A 17486-nucleotide genomic window follows, 5' to 3' on the forward strand; every position below is an offset into this window, starting at 1 on the left:
AGTTCTGGTTTGGTTTTCCCAGCATGTCGACGTATTACGACTGACAAACTATCCTTGTCATGAATTGCCCTCTGTTTTAGCCCACTTTTATTTTTGTGGCGCAGCACTGTTCTTTCATTGGTTGAATTGAACCTTAATGGGAGGTGCTTACACAAGTCAGCCTGCGGCTGTAAATTCTCTGCTTAGCCACTGCTTTACACATGCGTTTTATGAGCTTTGAATCTGCCTTATTCAGCCCCCCCCCCCCCCTGTCTCTGCATGTGTCTCTCAGACAGACTGAGAAGGATCTTCAGCATCCCCGGGGAGTAACATACGCAGTGAGAAGATGACTCTGGCAGGTAAATATACAGCCACAGCAGAAAGTCCTGCACACCTCAGCTCCCTATTCCTTTACTGTGTATACTGCTCATGATTCCATTGTGGGAATGATAACAAGATAAAAGTACTTTTGTTATCTGAGCCACATATGTTGTCATTATAATGACTGCATTAATAACAATGAAAATGTGACAATGTCACTGAAAAGGAGAATTACATCATCGTTCAGTTCAAGTCAACACTGTCAGCATGACAAAACGTGTGTGTGTGTGTGTGTGTGTGTGTGTGTGTGTGTGTGTGTGTGTGTGTGTGTGTGTGTGTGGGTGTGTGTGCGCGCGTGTGTCCTCAGCCTACAAAGAGAAGGTGAAAGAGCTCCCCCTGGTGTCTCTGTTCTGTGCCTGCCTGAACCCACAGACTGCAGACAAACCTACATATAAGGCAGAAGGTAAAAAACATATGACTTTCACACATTAACAACTGTGGGAGGGGGGGGGGTATGCAGTATTATAGCCAATATAGACACTAGTCATTTTGGGTAAATGTAGGAATTTGTTTTTCTAAAGCAGAGACATGTCGAAGGGCAGGCTGTTCTCATGAACCATTCGTACATATAGTTACGAAAAGTTATGCACTGTAATTCGTAATTTTGTAGGATATCCTACAAATTGGAAGTTTTCATACAATATCATACAAACCTGTTCATGAGAATACATTAAAGAAGGGATGTCGGTTAACCACAAACCACACGATACCTCACAAATCCCATATGGAGCCCCTGTGTTAAAGATTTATAGTGAATGAATAATCTAAACATGGCCACAATCCAACACCACAGATGCGGTGGACCTGGGCTGGTGCGTCATCAAAGACGTGGAGGTCATTGAGCTGAACAAGCGGACATCTGGCCAGGCCTTCGAGGTCATCCTCAAGCCCCCGTCCTTCGACGGAGTGCCAGAGCTCAACACCTCCATGCCGCAGCGCCGCGACCCGTCCCTGGAGGAGATCCAGAAGAAGCTGGAGGCTGCCGAGGAGAGGCGAAAGGTGAGGGGAGGGAAGGGGCGGGGTCGGGTTTCTGTAGCGTCGTAAAGTGGGATCTGGCAGAAAATTCCAGCCTCAAATGTTTCATTTTAAATTTCCTTACAACTTTAAAGTCTCTTGCCACACTGTAAATGTTTGATGTAAATTTACAGCAACAATCTCCCCGTGTCTTACTGTTTTAATGTTATACAGGATCCTACTGTAAATGGCAATGCATTCTGGGAGAAAATAATATTGCAGCACTATCTGCGAATGTTAAATATTACAGGTATTTACTGTTAATACCAATGCATCCTGGGAAAATAAAGGATAGAACACTGCAGCCAGTATATTACTGTAAATTATTTGTCTATTTACAGTAAAATGCCTTTAAAAACAGTATGCGTACTGTAAATAAACAGTAGTTTACAAAACAGTGGAGAACACACAACATTACTGGATAGGAGAAAAACGTGCTCTGGTTATTATTTCTTTAAACCAATCACAATCGTCTTTCGACAGAAAACACAAGAAATATACTAGAAATAATAAATAAGATTTAAAAAAAAATAAGATAGCAAAAGATAAAATGCCAGAACAACTGATGAAAAAAATATACTCAGAGGAATGAAAAGAATGTACATGTATATACAAGTGTAGAATAAAACGTACAACCTACATACATAGTATATATAACAAAATAAAATATGTGTGATATTAAATATGAAGGGACCAGTGTGCAAGTAGCATAACAGTGCAGTATTGTAATGTGTGAGGTAATGAGAGCGTTATCTCACACACAGCTGTAAATTGTTGTGCAGTTTTATGGGATGTGGCAGGAATGTTTTTTAGTAGCGTTACATCGAAGCTGTCGGAGCCTCTTAGAGAAGGTGCTCCGCTGGTGATGATGCAATAAAACTGTCAATACGATTCATTTGTTTATTGATTGAAGGCCCAGTATAACCCCTGATCGTACAAGAAATCCAACTGAACAGGCCCTAACCCTTGAAACCGTAACCCTAAACCTCACTGTTTAGTAGCTCGTTCAGGCGTTGTTATACATCTGACAACGCTCTTTGTGGCTAGCGTGATTTATCAACCCAGGAGAGGAAGAAAAAAAAGCGTGGAAACGGATGAAGGGAAAGAGGGAGGGAATGTTGGAGTTGATGGAAAGGAAAGGGAGGAAACACAAGCAGAGGGAGGGTGGGAAGATGAAACGAAGGACATGAAAGTACAAGGGCAATCATGAAAGGACACACTCACAATGGCTCATATTCATCAAGCAGAGGGGATGGCAGAGAGAGAGAGAGAGAGAGAGAGAGAGAGAGAGAGAGAGAGAGAGAGGCAGGAAGGGAGAGGGGGGAGGTGAGGTCAGAGGAATTATCGCTGGCACAGAGAAATGTGTCCTGCAGCAGAGCGGTCACACCACACCTGCGACATCAGATGTTTCAATTAATTTGTTCATTAAGGCCCTGAAAATATATTTTCCCCAACCAGCTTCTTACTATAAGTAATGGGATTGAAATGAGATGTCTGTCATGAGTGACAGAAATTTGTCTTTGACAGGGCAGGCTCAAAACATAAAATACATATAAGAACATAAAGATATGTATAGAAACAGTGTAAAAAACAGTAACCGTACAAACATGTGGAAATTGCAATAACAGTGCAAGAAGAAGCCTGAATGGAGCTGTTTGATGCTGTCTATGGATGGCTGTTCGTTCAGTGTGGTGATGGCAGAGGGGATGATGGATTTTTTGTAAATGTCTTTACCTGCAAATGGGACTCTGTATAGCGTCGACCTGATGGCAGTAACTAAAGGATGGGTGAAGAGGGTGGTGGGTGGGATCCTGTGGGATTATAGTGGCTTTCCTGAGTGCTACATAAAAACACTATATTCTGCAGAACAGGGTTGGTACTTTCACATTAGATATTTCCTTGATTTTTCTTCCTCTGTACCATTTTGACTGGTTTGTAGTGGGCAGGGCTTAATATAAAAAAAAAGGTGATGTCCCGTACTAAAATGCTGCACATTATCTGAGTTTTACACTCAGTAATTAATACCGAAAGACTTTTCATATTCTGTTCTTTGATTCTGCCTACTTTTACATTACATTTCATTTAGCTGACACTTTTATCCAAAGCGACTTCCAATAAGTGCATTCAACCATAAATACAAACTCAGAACAGCAGGACTCACATAGAAGTATATTAGCTTTAAAGAAGCCAAACTACAAAGTGCCACATGTAAGTGTAATTTTTACATTTTTTGTATTGTTTATAACAGGGATATTCAACAGGGGGTCCTCAGATTCAATGCAGGGGGGCCTCCAAATTATTAATTTAAGTCTTAACATCAATCCAACATATTATTAGCAAATATAAATCCCCACTGAGGAAAGGCTTACTGACCTATACTGCCGTGCAAAGGCAAAAGACCGTAACTTCATCTTTGGTCGAAAATGAGTTATTGTCATTTTTGGGATATTCAAGACCTCCTTTATCATGTGGAGAAATATCTTGAGTCAATCTAACTTTTTCAATTTTGACGGGGGGTTTTTCCGAAAAACCTGGTGAACATTGATTAATAAAATAGGCTACCATATTGGTCAAATAAAATGTTTTTGGACCTTATATTATTTCCTATGGATGTTGAATATCGATAAAATATCATTATCTTTATTATCATTATAATGATTTTCTCTATTCATTTCAGTTTCTACAGTAACTACAGTATATTGATTATTATGGAAGAGCCTTGGGCATGGCTCTTTATTTGTTGGCAGATAATACAGAGGGTATCCATAAGGCAGAGTACAGTCACTTCCAAATAAGGGTCAAAGGTCAAGTTCGACCGTAAGTTTTTTTTATGTACAGACTTATCTTCATTAAAAGAGGTAATAGCCAGATTTCCAGTGTCCTACCTATAATACATTTGCCTAGACAACAAAGACACTTTAAAGTAATTTTTCTCAGTTTCAAACTCTGGCGAGTTAAGGTCTTTTGCCTTTGCAGGGCAGTATAGGTAAGGTGGTAGCCATCCAAACCATGCCAACAATTATAAGGCTATTTTAATAGCTTAGTATTGCATAGGCAAAAAAAGGTATGTAAAGGCTTTAGGCTGCCCACTCGTTATTGCAGGCCCAGTTTAATATGAAACTTCATTTTATACAAAATATGTAGTAGGGGTCCCTGATCCATCTCTCTTTCAGTTTCCTAAAGGGGTCCTTGGATTAAAAAACGTTGAAGACACCTGGTTTTATAACCATAGTCGGAAGAGATGTGTGGTTGCTACTTAGTCATGAATATTTCATGAGTCATGTTTTCAGGGGCTTTGAAGCAGTGATCTACTCATGCAGCTGCCAGAGGAGTACATGGAAATATTGTATCCAACTATTTTAATTTGAAAATTTTGAAAATTATGACTTGATAAAATGGGTTAGGGTTAGGGTTAGGTTAACATATTAACATGAAGTCAACTGTAACACCTGAACACTACACAAAAAACTGGTCAGCGAGCAAGCGCAGAAGTTTAAACAGGGAGCAAAAAGTAATGACGGTAGAAATAAATAGCTAAAAGTAATGGCTAAACAGTTCAAATGATTAGGTATAAGTGCTGGATAAATGGTTGAAATAGTTAGCTAAAAGTAACGTTAATGAATAAATGGTCAAATATTCAGCTTAATTCGTTGTAATTAAAAAATGTGTGTGCAAACATTTCTGTGGCAGTCGTGTAAATGACTTATTTCCTGAGGCAGTGGTCACAGCTACTGCAAATCATACAAATGGCCCACATCCTAGTAAACAGTAACATGACTTACCTAACATAAAAACAAACACGAAGACAGAGAGGCACAGACCAACTATTTGTGCCTCTCAGAGAAGGAGCACTGGATTTCCTTTACATTTGGCCTGTATTTGAAATCTTTGCAACACACTTTCTGAGGTGACAGGTGTTTGTATATCTTGTATAGAGAGGGTTTTGTCTGCAGGTCATAGACTCAATCACAGACGATAAACTAAAGCCAGAGCTCTTCAACAGGGGTTCTAGGACCCCTAAGGGGTCCTCAGAGTTACTGCAGGGGGGCCATCAAATTGTTGTTTAAAAATGTGAAGGTTTATTTTTATATTTTTTTATTGAAATGTCTGAAAATGTACATGAATCCAACATAGTATTACCAAAGATAAGTCAGCCTTTTTGGGGAAAAAAAAAAAAGATTACCCAACATTCAGAATCAGAATCAGAAAGCAATTTATTTATAGTAGCACTTTTCAATTTGTCTGGTTGAAGGTGCATACATAAAACAATAATATTAAATAAACAAACAATAAATACAGAAACAAATAACACATACACACATGCATACTGTATATGCACACATACATATATGCACACATACATACATACAACTTTTATTTTTTTATTATTATTATTTTTTGGGCATTTTTAGGCCTTTATTGACAGGACAGCTGAAGAAATTAAAGGGGAGAGAGAGGGGGAATGACATGCAGCAAAAGGCCACAGATCGGAGTCGAATCCCGGCCCACTGCGTCGAGGAGTAAACCTCTATATATGGGCGCCCACTCTACCAACTGAGCTATCCGGGCCCCTACAACTATTTAGCATGAATTGGGATAGTGCAGGATGTACAAAAATGTTGCGGGAAGTGCAAAAGTTCAGGATATATAGAATGTACAGGGGACAGGATGTAGGACATAGGAATAATGATAGGCTTACTGGCCTATAGGTAAGCTAGCCTATGTGTAAAGGCCTTTGACTGCCCTACACATTATTGTAGGACCAGTTTAATATGCAACTCAATTTTATACAATATTAGTAGAGGGGCCCTGCTCCATCTTTCTTTCAGCTAATGGGTCCTTAGCCTTAAAAACGTTAAAGGCCTTTGCCCGACACAAAACTTTCTGTTAATTGTGCATGTGTTTGAGTGGGAGTGTTTTATGGGAACTCTTGTGCATCATTCAAGTTCAGTTGTCTTTCTCCCTAATGCCTATTCAGCCTCTTGTTATGCCTACGATCTCCACGATTGCAACTAATACTCTTTTTGTCATTTGCAGTTTACCAAAATTGTAGGCGGACATTGCCAGACCGTCCTCCACAGCGCTGCGGAGGAAGGTCTGGCTAGTCCACACAACATTCCAGGATGGGAGAGAAACGTGCTCTGGTTTATTGGCATTTCTTTAAACCAATCACAATCGTCTTGGGCACTTAGCGCCTGACGGAGCAACGGTGCCGCTGCAAAATAGCCTCGGGAAGGAACTTGTTTTGGTGGAACGTGTGTACGTTCAAAGGTCGTTTTAACAGAAAACTCAGATTGGACAGATAGTCTAGCTAGCTGTCTGGATTTACCCTGCAGAGATCTGAGGAGCAGTTAACCATAGTCCTCATTAATCCACCTGAGTTTAGAATGCCAACACAGAGAAAGTGTAAGGTGACGGACATCCACCTGAAAATTAGGGACATCCAGCTGAATTTCCGGGGGGCACCTGAACAATCCCGGAAATGAAACGTCATTGATATAGACTACAAAAATTGCCTGTTGATTTACCTTCATTGCTCTCTATCCCCCTGTAGTGCCAGGAGGCAGAGCTGCTGAAGCACCTGGCGGAGAAGAGAGAGCACGAGCGTGAGGTGATCCAGAAGGCCTTTGAGGAGAACAACAACTTCATCAAGAACGCCAAGGAGAAGCTTGAGCAAAAAATGGAGGCCAACAAGGAGAACAGGGAGGCCCTGCTGGCCGCCATGCTGGAGCGGCTCCAGGAGAAGGTACTGTCCAGTTGATAGGATTATTCTAACCTTTATAGAAAGCTTGTAAGGTTTTTTGTTCTCAAACTCAAGGTCTAGCACTTAACCCTTTCATGCATGAATTATGATAACCCCAGTCAGTTATTCTTCATCAGGCATAAAAAATATTTGAACTTCATTTTCTTTAAACATGCATTTTTCACATGTCCACTCAGGTGGACTGCAAGTGTTTCGAGTTATTGAAATAACAGTGTATGGAATGACAGAAGCTAGGCTTATTGCCTCACAGCTCCAGCTACATAGTTAGCACACAGACATGAGAATGATGTCAATCTTCTAATCTAACTCTTGGAAAGAATGTGCATGAGATAATTTTTACTATTATGGGGTAGCTACTCCATATCAATTTCTACGCATTTTATTTTGTTGTGTCATCATTTTTAAAGGAATAGTTTGACACTTTAGGAAATACATCTATTCGCTTCCTTACTAAGAGTTGGATGATAAGATTTGTACCACTTTCACAATATTTGCACATAAGCAGCCAGCTAACTTGGCTATGCATAGAGAATGGAAACGGTGAAACAGCTAGCCTGGCGCTGTCCAAAGCATAGACTGTCAAAATAGTGGACGAAGCAACAGTGACCTCCCCCTTGTTTTTTAAGGACTATTGCTTTGAAGCTCTGAGTTTGGCAATTTGGCCATTGCCATCTTGGTTTTTTGAAACCGGAAGTGATGATTTTTGGACAAAAGGGTGGAGCTGGGGAGGATGATGCGGCCAATACCATGTCGTCTATGGTTGAAATGGCACTTCGCTAAGCTAAGAGGGAAAGTTGCTAATTTTTAACCGGCTGAAGCGAGTCATTCCGGCTGAGTTGTACTGGCAGGTCACCGCAGACCTCCGGTTACTGGCGCCATTTATCTCCATATAAGATTAGATAAGAAATTTGGCAAACTTTCCCCTAAGTTACCATCTAACGCTAGCGCTAGCTAGCTAGCTTAGTTTACAGACTGCTACTGAACGCTGAACAAGACATATTTAGGCAACCAAAATGTTCCAGTTACTTTTGATGAAGTGGAAACACACAGTGAGAGGGTCACTGTGAAGTTTAAGATTAAAACATGGACAACACCCCAAAACAACCCAGGACCTACCACCTAAAACCTGGCAGCTCCGTCCATTCTTTTTTACAGTCTATGGTCCAAAGGTTAACGAAATCCGCCCACCAGCACCCCTGAAGCTCACATATTAGGAAATGATGTCTTGCGTAAATGATGTCTTGCGTATAAGCGTGTTTCCAAAATACCAAACTTTTCCATTAACCACCACTGTTTTCTTGAGAGCAAATGAGGCAAGCCTTCAGTATCATCAACTGGGCTTGCATTTCTATTTTCTATCACAAGCTGGATCAGTAAGCATGAATATTATATGAGGTGAAAAAGAGTTTTTAGTTCTCCCCGCTCTGTTTCATTCCCCCGTTAAAATTTTTATGAACAGTTGCTGAGCTGTTCTGTTGGCACCTCTCTTATTAATGCATGGATGCATACGACTCTGATGTTGTCATGTCTCTGTGTTTGTCTGGCAGGACAAACACGCTGAAGAAGTGAGGAAGAACAAGGAGATGAAGGAGGAAGCCTGCCGGTAGATGAGTGGAGAAGCAGAAGAAAGAGAATGAGCAGGACTGGGAGATTTTAGAGTCTGTAAAAAAAGGAAATCAAAACAGTGCAAAAAAGAAAAAGAAAGAAAAAGAACTCAAAAGCAACTCGAACAAAAGGAAAAGCCAAGTTTTCATATTTGATGTATACTGTAACGATTATGAACAAACTGTACAAAGTTTAGCCAACTCTTGATGTTGAAATTCAAAAAGAAATCTGTCTCTTTTTTCTAAAAGAAAGTGGGTGGGGGGATCGGGCGGCATCAAAACAAACATTTAAAATTTTTAATAGGGGGCGGCATTGGTTGTTTGGTGAGAATGAAAGCTGCATCAAAGCAGGAGGAGGTAACGATTTAAATCATAGCTCCCATTCCTGCAGTTTTTTAAGTCAGAAAGCAGGAAAAGAATAGGACCAAGGATTGAACCCTGGGGTACACCACATGTCAGCTGAGCAGATTAACTTCAGCATAATTAACTAAGCTGTGTTTTTCTTAATGATGCCTTATATTAGAAATTGTAACTGAATGCTGCCTATTTGGCACTACCAATTACGGGGTTTCTATCCAATTAGACTAACTATGAAGTAGGGAGTTGTAATCTAAATTGTTACCAAGTAAAAGATGAAAAAATGTGTTATGTGCTTAAACAAAACTGGACACACAGATGTAGTTCAGGAGCCCTAGTCAGTCACAACCAGTACAAGTCAGTCCCAGGCTTCTTCAGTCTTTGATTTACAGCATACTTACTAGTCAATATAAACAGGACATACTGTAACACAAACTTTTGCGGTTTCCAAATTAAAAATAAAAATTGATTTCCCAAGGTCCACCGCTCTCGTGCGTATTCTTAGCATGCACCATTTTTGGAATTGTTGGGTCTGTCTGGGGACATCTGCGTGAGCTGAACTCAGTGAATCCTACAATATTGTTTATGACTATAAAAAGGAAGAATCAGGCTCTTGTTTCTTTCTACAGTGCTCCAGGGAGTAAAAAAAAAAAAGAAGGAAAAAAGGCTTGAAAAAGGAAGAAACTCTGCTGTATTTTGCCATTTTCAGGCTCTTTGTCTTTAAATGTAGTGTACGTAGTTGTAGATTAGTGACATGCATTTGAGTCTTAGATTTAGAGCACTGATTGCACTCTTCTTTTATTAAGCACAACTCAAAAGCACATATGAACACATGAAGGACAGTGGATATATACAGTATACACAACAATAACATCACGTATTGAGTGACAGTAGATCTAAACTTGGACAAATTTGTTTTCGAAAAGGAAGAGTTTTGGGGTTTCTGGCTAACCTTGCTTTGGCATGTGTCACTGTTCTCTGATGTCAGTCTATGATTTTAAAGAGAATGTAAACCAAAAAGAGTAAACGGAAAGATGAAATTGGCTTGAGTTGTTGAGTCATACTGACTTGATTGAAATGTCTCAAATGTTTGCAGTGTAAGCAGGGAGTCGTTACATGGGGTTTGTACTTGCTGTAACTGTGTGTCGCTGTCTATCTTCAAGGCTGGAGTGATTGTATCTATTTGGCATGGTCAGTAAAAACGGCTTGACTGAACTCACGCTTTGCTCTTGTTTTCATTTGTAGATTGATAGTGCAATGTGTTGCGTGCACTTGTATACACACACATACACACAGGTATGGAAGAGAATTAGGGCCAATGTAAAAATGTATTTGAGTTCTGAGTTTAAAGTCAGAAACTCAGAATTCTGACTTTGAACTCAGAATTTTGAGAATAAAGTCAGAACTCTCACTCTAATCTCAGAATTTTGACTTTAATCTTACAATTCTGACTAAAATCAGTAGCTGTGTTTGAAACCGTTCCCTTAATCACTCACTCACTATTCCCTACACAGTGTTTGTTAAATAGTGAACTATACAGGTAATGACCAAACGAGATTTCGGACACTCACTGAAAATATCGTTGCGTCAGTAGATGCGCCAGTATGTGTGCCGGTTATTTGTGTGATGGAGGCGGGGGAGCCCAGCGTCATGTAAACAAACCAGAACAAAAATACTTCTAATACATCCCTGGAACAAACCGGAACTCAGGAGGATAGTACAAGGTTGTAAATATGTTGCATGTTACATTTCCACCGTTTAGAAACAAATGCCTGCTCCATCTTTCCTTTTCAGTTTCACGGGTCCTTCTGCTTCTTTTTCTCCTCCAGGTAAACACGACAGTGTTGCATTGTGGGATATGTGAGTAAAATGTAGGGTACTTCGTATGCACACTCAAATTAGCTGTGCATTGTGGGTATTTTATAGTGGACTTTAAAGGTCCAATGTGTAGGAATTTCTCCCATCTAGCATTGAGATCATATATCGCAATCAACTCTCTTGCGCCACGCAGTTCAAAGTACGTATTACAGCTACGGTAGCCTTCACGCTTCAAAAAGCCGGTCTCTTGCACCTTTCAATATCCTTTCTTTTTCTGGGCGAAGAAGAAGAAGACTCCTGTTCCTGAAATTTGAATTTTTAATATGTGTGGTCCTCCATGTTTCCTTCTTCCTATGCTTCAAACTTGCAGGGGCCGGGAAGCTACGATACCCATCAGCAGCATTAGCAGCACCTGTGAGTTTATCATGTGACAGCGAAAACGTGAAAGGCGGAGCAGTATATCGTGTATGTTCCCTAACGTATTTCAAGATGGCGCATGAATATGGAGCGTCTACCCCAGTTCATGCGAATGCAAATGTAAAATGTCAAACCAATAGGAATACTTGGAATTGATGGTGATGGTAAATATTTATGAAAAAGGACAAGTTTGTGAACGGGCAACACAGATTTTGATAATGAACAACTAAACACGTTACACACTCGACCTTTAAAGTGAAGGAAATTTCCGTGATAGGGAACAGTTTTGAACACACGTAGTGACTGTATTCTCAGAATTCTGACTTTAAACTGCGCATTAAAATAAATTTTTCACATGTGGCCCTAGTCCTCTTCCGTACTAAGGCCTTTTATTTTTTACCCTGGGTCTTGGCTCCCAGGCTGCCCTACTTTATTGCTTAAACTTGTTGGGGCAGTATATACCTTAAAAATAATACCTGCACCAACCAAAAGATCTGAAAACTATGTTTTTCAGATTAAAAAGATAATTGAATAGATATTTTATTTACATTTAATATTTTCCTAAAATATGCTAGAATTGAACATCAGTCAATAGCTATCAGAGAGTATCAGAGGTAAGAAAACTAAAAATGAAGAAGACTGTGCACACTGGTTCCTTATATGAGATTACTACTCTTTGCTAAATCAGTCACATCCATGGAGCATTATAATAGGAACATAATACATGCCATAAATATGTGTTAGCATGGTATAAAGTTGAACACGTGAATTCATAGTGTGAACCTTTACAGGAAGAAAATTATTTATTATAGGGTATATCATGTCATTGCATGTAAGTTGTCCAACATAAATAATCTTTTAAGAAATCATTTACATGTTACACGTGTCCTATACAACAAAATATACAATCATTTTTCACAGCCCAAAAGATATCAAAGTTGGGGAAAAAACTTTAATAAAGCATTTTGATATTGTTTACATTAAAATAAGAACATACTTATTATAAAATGTGACCATGCAACATAAGAGAAATACAAAAAATTACCCAACACAAATATACTGTATATAAACAAATATTTCCAACAACACCCCTTTCATGACTCCTAAGAAAATGACATACATTGAATGTGTTTGCCAGACAATGTACACTCAGGTTAAAGGTGCGTTGAGCCTTTTTTTCACCACTAGGGGGCAGAAAGAAGCACAGCTCTTTGCAGTTCTTTTTTATCATCATTGTATGAAGTTCGATTAGCTAACACAAAGGCCCGGTCACAGACATATATAGAAGGTGGCACAGAGATATACATTTATGCGTCTTCATGAAATACATTGCACAGTCACAAGATTCAGTGATAACTTAAAAAATATTGCTTAATACAAGTTTAAGTTAGAAAGTGATAAAAAAAATGTACAATACACTGAAGGAGCTGCCAACATGAGAAGTCTCTACTGCTGTGGTATGACGCTGGGCCTCACACAGGTACAGCCCACCGAGATCACCTCCGTCCCCAGTCTGAATTTGTACTGGTTCCTCCTCATCCTCCCTGCTTTCTTACTGTGCCTTTGCTGTGGGACTCTGGAGTGGGATGGGGGAATTAGGGAGGGCTGAATATACAGTACCAGTCGAAGACACACTTGCAAATGCAAAATCTGTTAAAGCTAGAGTGCTTAGTTTCTGCCGCCCCCATAAAGAATTCTAAGTAATGACAACAAAATTCACAAAATTCATGACCCCCCCTGAACTCCTGAAAACAATATCCATCTCGCAAATGTATCTGTCTCTGCAGTCATCTCAACCATCGAATACAGCAACAGGAAATAATACTCATGGCTTTTTTTTTCTGTGAAGAAATGTTTCGCGGTGTTGGGGAATTCTTAAAAAAACAAAACACCACTAAATGTTGCGTTAAAATGCGTTGTAACTTGCGTTACTGAGATTGTAACGGGTATATTATTACTGAAATTTAATTAGTAATGCGTTATATTACTGCGTTACAGCAAAAAGGAATACATTACTGTAATTGCGTTACTTTTGTAACGCGTTACTCCCAACACTGGTTGCTAGTAGCCCAGGAGGACAAGGAGGATTAAAAAAAGATGATGGACTCTTCAGAAGAGGTCATTATCTTCACTCGAGTTTCTGTGCGGGAAAGTCACCGGACGACACAATCTTCTGAACATAGTCATACTGAGAAATACTGAGAGAGTTGTGTGGAGCTGATAGGTTTAATTAGCTTTGTAGCAACTCATTTAGCAATGGCTTGAATGTAACGGACGTTCATTAATATCAAAAAGTTACACACTAAAGCTTTAAAAATGCCAAACCCTGTAACCCATGTATTCAGCGATGGGGTGTCAGTCAGGAAGAAAACTGCCAGCAATGTCTTTGAAATAAATATTTACACGAGTTTGATGTTTTTTGTTCATAATTTCAGTTTGACGTATGAGGCAGTGCAGAGGCTAACCTCTGTGTTTGGCATTGGATGATAAACACCAGATTACTTTTGGTTTTCAATTCCTACCACTTCAAGCCACAATGAAATGGACGTTTTAGAACTGATTTATCATTTATTTGCATCTCATTATGTACACTTACTCATTAATATATGCCAGAAAAATAATATTTTACATATTTTCTCTGTTCTTGTACTCTATGTGTTTTTAAAAATCCCACTTGGAGTGCCTTGGCGGTAACGCTTGCCATATAACCAAAAGTACATTCCCCATTTCCCCATTTATAAACTGTCCTGTCAACTAAAGGGCGGAAAAATGCCAAAAATAAAAAAAATCCCACTTAAATCCAGGAAAACAGTGAACAAATAACTACTTTTGGAGTGTAATACACATTAAAAACCCAGAAATAAAAACAGATTTTTTTTTATGTTGTGCCTCTAACTTCAATTTAGAATAGCTTCTGCCCAGCAGCTTGTTTCAACAGGAAATGCATCAGATTAAGAGAGAAAATGCTCTCCAAATTACATTTCACTTTAATTGCCCTCCCGTGAACTTACAAGAACGATTGTAGCACTGTATAACTTGCACTAGAAACAAAAGGCCAAAACTGCATCATTAGGTGTTTTTACAAAGACTGCCGTGTTTTACCTGTGGAGGACCAGGACCTGGTAGTAGATAGGTTTGGCTTCCAGGGCTGCATCCTCTCCCCCCCCCGGCAGGCTCAGACAGCCAGAGGTCAGGCACTGAGCATGAGAGATCCGCCGAGGCAACCGAGATTCCACACAGGAGTCTCTAGAGACAGACCAAAGACACATTTATAATTAGGATTCCAGGTTTTAAAAGTTCTAAAACTGATAACTGAATCACCAAACACGTCAAAATGCACCAACTGGTGTAAAGCGATGAAGGAAAACATTAAAGGGCCCTCAGACTTAGAACTCTTAGAGCCTCCGCTCAGGGTTTTATAACCCTCTGAGGTACGAAAACGAGGTTTGACAAAACTCCTACTCAAAAAGCGATATTACAACATTTCTTTGCAGACCTAAAGACTTTGGTAAACTCATTTCAAGCACCGAAACAATTCATACAACGCGTCATGAGTTAAAGGAGAATTCCGGTCAATTTCAACACGTAGCTCTGTTGTTTGTAAATTTGGAGTGCGGTCAATAGCGAGAAAAACGAAAACAATCGGTGCTGCCTACACCGTGTTATCCTCCTGCTAGCGTTAGCACCCAGGAGATTGAAACCGGGCAAGTTTTAAACGTGCTTTTAGCCTCTTAACATGTTCGAAATGTCATTACAAGTGCCTACCCATGTGAAGTGATTCCTTCCGAGAGAACACAGTGGATCTGACTACAGTAGATGTGAAAGAAATGCATAAATGTTGTGCTAATTCAGCTCTGTTTAGTTCCGGTGTTCAGAAGTGCTTAAAAGTGCTTAGGGACCATCTACAAAGTACAACACTAAAAAGAGATACAACATATTTATTAATTTAATGAGTAAGGTAGTGTCTCCAACATTACCTAAATTATAACTTGTCTCCTGCTAGTTGTACTACAGCACTTTTAAGAAATAAGCATATGCCTATTTTTGAAAATATTTTTGTATCTCTTTTTGGTGTTGTACTTTGTAGATGGTCCCGAAGCACTCTGAAGCACGTCTGAACACCGGAGCAAGACACTTAACCCCTAGTTGCTCCGGAGGTGTGCGGCCTCTGACATATATATAGCAATTGTAAGTCGCTTTGGATAAAAGCTAAATGACATGTAATGTATATTATGAGAGGCCGTATAGGCGATAATTCATACTTGGTCTCACATGCAACACCATAACCTCACATACACCATTATACTCTTGCACATAAACTGGCATACTCTCTTACATGCACAGACATTATCTTATGACCCAGACACATTATTGTCTGGGCAATAAATCATAATCACTTACACACACACAGCTGTACTTTCTTATGAACACTAACATTCTCACTTACAGACACTGAGACCAAGTATGAATTATCACCCATACGGCCTCTCATACTATATGAATACACTTTGCTCGATGCCTGACCTGTACGTCCACGGTGACAGAGACATGTTGGCGATGGTCGAGGCCGACATGCTGGCAATCTGAGGCTGCACCAGCGGATCCAGGACCAGCCTCACCGTCTGGCCCTTCAGTCTGCTTCCCTGACCCAACTTCAGGGACACCGTATTGCCTTTCCTGGTGGCGTGCAACAGCGGGACCAGACCCAGCACCAACAAAGCTCTCAAACCCTGAACAGGAGAACACCAGGAAGGGCATTTTTTTAACTGATCGGGGATCTGCAGTCACCCCGATCACCTCACTCCGATCATTTACATCAGTCGATTCTACACCATTCTAAGTAGAAGTTGATTTAGTTTTACAAAAAATGCTAGCTGCACTAAGTTAAATGTATTAAGCTGAAGACATCTTTTAGTCACTTTATTAACTTAGTTGTTTTTGTGAACCAAAAAAAGCTTAAAATCTAGGCAGTTGCAAGTATCGGATTGGGACTCGGATATTCAATATTTAAAAAAAATTGGATCGGGAGCCAAAAAAACTGATCTGGAAATTCCCTTATGTGAATGCTTGGGTTTATTGATAAGGGATGTAACGATACACATATATATATGTATATATATATATATATATATATATATATATATATATATATATATATATATATATTTTTATTGTGGTCAATATTGAAATCACACATTAAAAAAAACAACCTGTGAAACAGTTAAACAAATCAACAGTGAAAACACCTTGAACTGTGAAATTTCCCTTAATACTTTTTTTTCACTCAGAACTAAAGACAAATTAAGAGCTTACTCGCAAAAGACACTGTGCAAAAATGATTTCTCTCAGTTGTATTATTTCTGTGATCGATTCAAAATTCAATTAATTGCGCAGCCCTAACATACATTAACACATTCATGTTTCACATAATGTGCTTACATCCTTTTCAGTACATGTCCCATTATGTCATATAAAGCTTAAAGTGAGTAATGTCATGATCGTGGAGGAAATTAAAGAACTCACCAGCAGCATGATTGTCGCCTGCAGAGAACAACTCTGCCAGTGAAGCGCTCCTCTGCTGTCTGTCGTGTTATCTCCACATTCTCCCTGTGTTTATATGCGGGCAGGATGTGTTGGTGTGTGTTGGCAAGATCGGCGCCGCATTTCCACTCTGACTGTAACTGATTTTAAAGATGCAAACACATTGATCTGTTGATAAGAAAACGCTTTGTCTCTTTGTGGTCAACATTTTCTTTGGGCCCATTTACATCTCCATCACTTTCTTTTTTCTTTTTCTTTTTTACCTATATATGCATTTTGTTCTAGTAACAGTATATGCCAACTGGCTGTCTCTATGTTAGTCATATGTCACCTGCCTAGGGACTGCAGATGAAAAGTGAAAGTAAAAAGTTATGGTTAGAGTTAGAGTTAGAGTTAGGGTTCATGGGTCATGACTGTGTCATGACTGTGTCATGTGTTCATGACAGTGTCATGTCACTCTTACGTAGATACCTTCAAGTAAAGTGTTACCAAAAAGTGTTATTATCTCATATCTTATACATATCTCAGAATAAATAGAGATATGTATATGGAGCCAGTGTGTGACACTTGTTTTTCTCTTTTTCAAACATACATTTCAAACATACAGTGTT

The 17486-nt window shown here is 39.4% G+C and overlaps 2 protein-coding genes across 2 annotated transcripts; one reads left to right on the plus strand and one right to left on the minus strand.

The window, feature by feature from the left end:
* Nucleotides 1-266: 266 nt before the first annotated feature.
* Nucleotides 267-9289, plus strand: stmn4 (stathmin-like 4). Its single transcript, XM_078275202.1, has 5 exons — nucleotides 267-338; nucleotides 668-763; nucleotides 1154-1359; nucleotides 6929-7120; nucleotides 8686-9289. The coding sequence occupies exons 1-5, from the start codon at nucleotides 326-328 to the stop codon at nucleotides 8743-8745; spliced, it is 567 nt and encodes a 188-aa protein (XP_078131328.1). The 5' UTR covers nucleotides 267-325; the 3' UTR covers nucleotides 8746-9289.
* A 2977-nt stretch (nucleotides 9290-12266) lies between these two features.
* On the minus strand, nucleotides 12267-16967 carry il17a/f3 (interleukin 17a/f3). Its single transcript, XM_078275203.1, has 4 exons — nucleotides 16858-16967; nucleotides 15859-16064; nucleotides 14437-14580; nucleotides 12267-12910 (listed from the first exon to the last, which is right to left on the minus strand). Exons 1-4 carry the CDS (start codon nucleotides 16864-16866, stop codon nucleotides 12781-12783), a joined length of 489 nt encoding a protein of 162 aa, XP_078131329.1. The 5' UTR covers nucleotides 16867-16967; the 3' UTR covers nucleotides 12267-12780.
* Nucleotides 16968-17486: the final 519 nt, after the last annotated feature.

The sequence above is a fragment of the Sander vitreus genome, chromosome 18, assembly GCF_031162955.1.
Source record: "Sander vitreus isolate 19-12246 chromosome 18, sanVit1, whole genome shotgun sequence".
NCBI lineage: Eukaryota > Metazoa > Chordata > Actinopteri > Perciformes > Percidae > Sander > Sander vitreus.

Coding starts and splice junctions, on each gene's coding strand:
- stmn4 (XM_078275202.1), top strand. Junction 1,360..6,928: donor CTGCCGAGGAGAGGCGAAAG/GTGAGGGGAGGG, acceptor ATCCCCCTGTAG/TGCCAGGAGGCAGAGCTGCT. Junction 7,121..8,685: donor TGGAGCGGCTCCAGGAGAAG/GTACTGTCCAGT, acceptor TTTGTCTGGCAG/GACAAACACGCTGAAGAAGT.
- il17a/f3 (XM_078275203.1), bottom strand. Junction 14,581..15,858: donor CTGTCACCGTGGACGTACAG/GTCAGGCATCGA, acceptor GTCTGTCTCTAG/AGACTCCTGTGTGGAATCTC. Junction 12,911..14,436: donor CAGGTCCTGGTCCTCCACAG/GTAAAACACGGC, acceptor ATCCCACTCCAG/AGTCCCACAGCAAAGGCACA.